The 3,272-nt window shown below is 65.6% G+C and overlaps 1 protein-coding gene across 1 annotated transcript in view; it reads right to left on the minus strand.

The window, feature by feature from the left end:
- Positions 1-1,058: 1,058 nt before the first annotated feature.
- The window catches only part of SYTL1 (synaptotagmin like 1), a 4,674-nt gene continuing 2,460 nt past the window's right edge, over positions 1,059-3,272 (minus strand). The window contains exons 4-11 of the mRNA XM_029963026.1: positions 2,780-2,899; positions 2,520-2,686; positions 2,333-2,435; positions 2,069-2,230; positions 1,919-1,997; positions 1,746-1,845; positions 1,462-1,667; positions 1,059-1,335 (exon numbers count right to left, since the gene is read on the minus strand). Of these exons, the coding sequence (XP_029818886.1) occupies positions 1,196-1,335; positions 1,462-1,667; positions 1,746-1,845; positions 1,919-1,997; positions 2,069-2,230; positions 2,333-2,435; positions 2,520-2,686; positions 2,780-2,899 (1,077 nt within the window). The 3' untranslated portion in view covers positions 1,059-1,195. The remainder of the gene's footprint in view (positions 1,336-1,461; positions 1,668-1,745; positions 1,846-1,918; positions 1,998-2,068; positions 2,231-2,332; positions 2,436-2,519; positions 2,687-2,779; positions 2,900-3,272) is intronic.

The raw sequence follows: 3,272 nt of genomic DNA on the forward strand, positions 1-3,272 counted from the left end.
GGGGTGCCCCCCATCCCTGCCCTGCAGGAGTTCCCAGTGCAGCCCAACCCTTCCTCATGGCATGGGTGCAGCAGGGTGGGCACTGGGACACCCCTCCTGCACCTCACTGCCTGGGGGGGCTGCGAAGGGCTGGACCCCCCCAGGGTAAAGCCCTCCAGGACCCTTCCTGCCACGGCTCTTCTCTGTCCAATGCACCAGGATCTGAGGCCACTGCGTGCCCCAGGCTGGGTGGGGGACGCTGTCCTTGTCCTCCCTGGGGTGAAGAGGCTGCTGGTGCCACAGGGCCCCCCCACACCACGACTATGCAAAGCTGGGGACACCAGGGTGGGACATGTCCCCCAGGCCTGACCCCTGTCCCTGTCCCCAGCGGTGGCTGGGGATGCTCCGGGGGGTTGCACCCTCTGGCTGCTCCCCGGGGGATGCAGGTGGGCAGGGGGGGCCCATCCAGCCCTGAATCCCACCTGGGGCTCCCCCACCCTGTTCTTGCCAAGCACCCAGGGGACCTGGGGCACCCCAGGGATCAGAAGACACGTGGCCACGGCTGGCAGGGGGGGGGCCCTTTGCTGGCCGAGACCCCAGACCCACACTGGGGCAAAGTCTGAGACGGCACAGGGTGGGACAGAGACTAATAAAGGATTTTCCTGTAATTCCTGGTGTCTGTGTCACTGTCACCTGTCGCTGCCAGGCCCCCAGTAATGGGTGCTGTCCCAGATTTTGGCTGCAACCCAAATCTCTGGGGATGTGGCTGTGTCCTGCCCACAGGGTGGTGTTGGTGGGTGGCCCCAAACGACTCCAGTCCTCCCAGTGACCAGGGGAGAAGAACCACTGTGGGGTGTCCCAGTAAGGAATGGGCCATCCTGGTGTGGGAGTGACCACTCCACCCCACCCAGGGCTGTGACAAGGCCACTGGAGCCCCGGGGCTGCCACCCCAGGGGCTGGCAGGACAGTGATGGAGGGGACAGCTCCACGCTGGGAGCAGTGAGGTGCAGCAGCTCCAGCCCCAGAGTGGAGGGAGAAATGGGGGTACGGTGCCCAGAGCAATAAACAGCCACCAGATGTGCCCTCTGATGTCACTTCATTGCTGCTGGAAGGGGAGGGCACAGACCCCCAGCCCTGCACAGTGATGCTCCAGGTCTCCATCCCCCCAGGTCCCACAGTCCCACTGGCACCAGGTGGTCCTTGTGGGACCGGGGGGCTACGCCCGGGGGGCCAGGTTGGTCCTCAGGGGCAGCAGAGCTTCCACCCACTGCCGGGGCTGCTGGAGGAGGCGCTTCCACACCCCCTGCTCCTCTGCCGTCGAGTCCATCCAGCCCACGGGCAGCCCGTAACTGCTCCCTGCGGAGAGACCCCCACGGTCACCCCCCGAGCCACAGCACAGGGGGCACCCTGAGGTGCTGGGGGTCCCCCCCTGAGCCACGGCACAGGGGGCACCCTGAGGTGCTGGGGTCCCCCCGGCCTCACCGGTGCCCAGGCTGAGCCGGATGCCGCCCAGCTGGCGCTTGGAAAAGGCTTCCTGGTGCCAGAGGGTGAACTCGGCGCAGGCCTCGGCCAAGTCCTTGGCCTGGAAGCCGTCGTAGACCATGGTGTGGTTAAAGAGGGGGTTCAGGCTCCGCTTCACCACCCGCGTCTTCTGCCGGCTGGCCTTGCTGTCATCCGGCAGCACGTAGCTGGGGGGACACAGGGGGTGAGGGGACGCTGCCACCAGCCCCCCTGGGTGCCCCCCAAGGTGCCACCCCCACTCCTACCACTGCACAAAGGCGTCCACGGTGCCACTCTGCAGCGGGATGAGGCTCTGAGCGTCCTTCACCCAGATGTGCAGCTCGCCCGTGGGTGGATTCCCCCTGCCTGTGGGCCAGAGGGGTCAGGGGCACCCTGCCATGCCAGACCCCCACTCCAGCTGCCCACGGGCACCTCTCACCTTCCGAGCCAGCGGGGATGAACTTCAGTGCCAAGCTGAGGTTGCCCCGGCTGGCGAGGCCGTCCGAGGGGATGGGCATCTGTGGAGGATCGGGGGGGGGTTACAGGGGGCTGAGGGTGAAAGGTGGAGCTGGGGGGGCTGGGGGCTCACCCGTGGCTGGAGGTTGAACCACTCAGGGCGTGTGTTGGCCCAGTCCCAGGCACCCAGTGCGACCTCCACCTCCCCCAGGAAGAGGTTCCTGCCCAGGCTGTCGTGGTGCCACACCGAGAGGTTCAGGGTCCGGCCCTGCAGGTCCCTCTTCTCCAGCTTGTACTGGTGGGGAGGGGACACAGGGTGAGATCATCCACCCCCACCCAACCACGCTGAACCAGGGGGCCCCCCCAACACAAACCATCCCAGGGCAGGGGTAGAAACCTTGAGGGTCTCATTGAAGATGGGATCCAAGCTCCTCTTCCTCACCGCGGTCTTGCGCTTGCTGCGGTTGGACTTGTCCGGCAGCAGGTACGTCTTGATGTACCTGGGAATCAAAAAATGGGGTGGGTGCAGTGGGTGCCAGCGTGGGCACCAGCTGGGCAGTGCCCCTGGGGGCTGTGGCACTCACGGGTCCGAGCGCTGCCTCTTGGCCTCGGCCAGTTCCCGGCACTGCACCACGTGGACCTGCAGCTCCTTCCTGGCCGGGTCGTAGTGGAGGGAGAACTGGACACAGCCCCTCACGGCCACACTGCCCAGCTCCCCCTCGCTGTACAGGCTCATCAGGCTCCCACTCAGCTGCAGGGCAGGGGGATGGGGTCAGTGGGGTCAGGGGGGGCTGGGGAGGTGACCCCCCCCACACACACCTCCAACCAGCCCCCGGTGCCGTACCGTGGAGGAGCTGAGGCTGGACACGGAGGAGCTGGTGCTCAGCAGGCTTGGGCGGGTGTGGCCATTCTGTGGGGGCACCTGGTCTGGGAGTGTCTGATCTGTCTGGAGGGTCTCCGGTCTCTGGAAATGCAAGGAGGGGTCAGCACACCCCCCGGACCCACAGTGTGTGTGGGCACGGTCTGTGCTTTGCTCAGGCCAGACAGGCTCCTCTGCAACCCTATATAGCCCCCTCCAGTCCCCCAAAACCCCATAAAACTCCCTCTGACCCCATACAGCCCTATACATGCCCCCCAAACCCATACAGCCCCCTCCAGTCCTCCAAAACCCCCAAAAAACACCTCCAATCCCATACAGCCCTATATGTGCCCCTCAACCCCACGTAGCCTCCTCCAGTCCCACAAAACCCCATAAAACTCCCTCTGACCCCATACAGCCCTATATGTGTCCCCCACACCCATACAGGCCTTTATAACCCACTCCAGCCCCCTCCCAA

The sequence above is a fragment of the Manacus vitellinus genome, unplaced genomic scaffold (genome assembly GCF_001715985.3).
Source record: "Manacus vitellinus isolate BGI_N305 unplaced genomic scaffold, ASM171598v3 scaffold_52_pilon, whole genome shotgun sequence".
In the NCBI taxonomy this organism is placed as follows: Eukaryota; Metazoa; Chordata; class Aves; order Passeriformes; family Pipridae; genus Manacus; species Manacus vitellinus.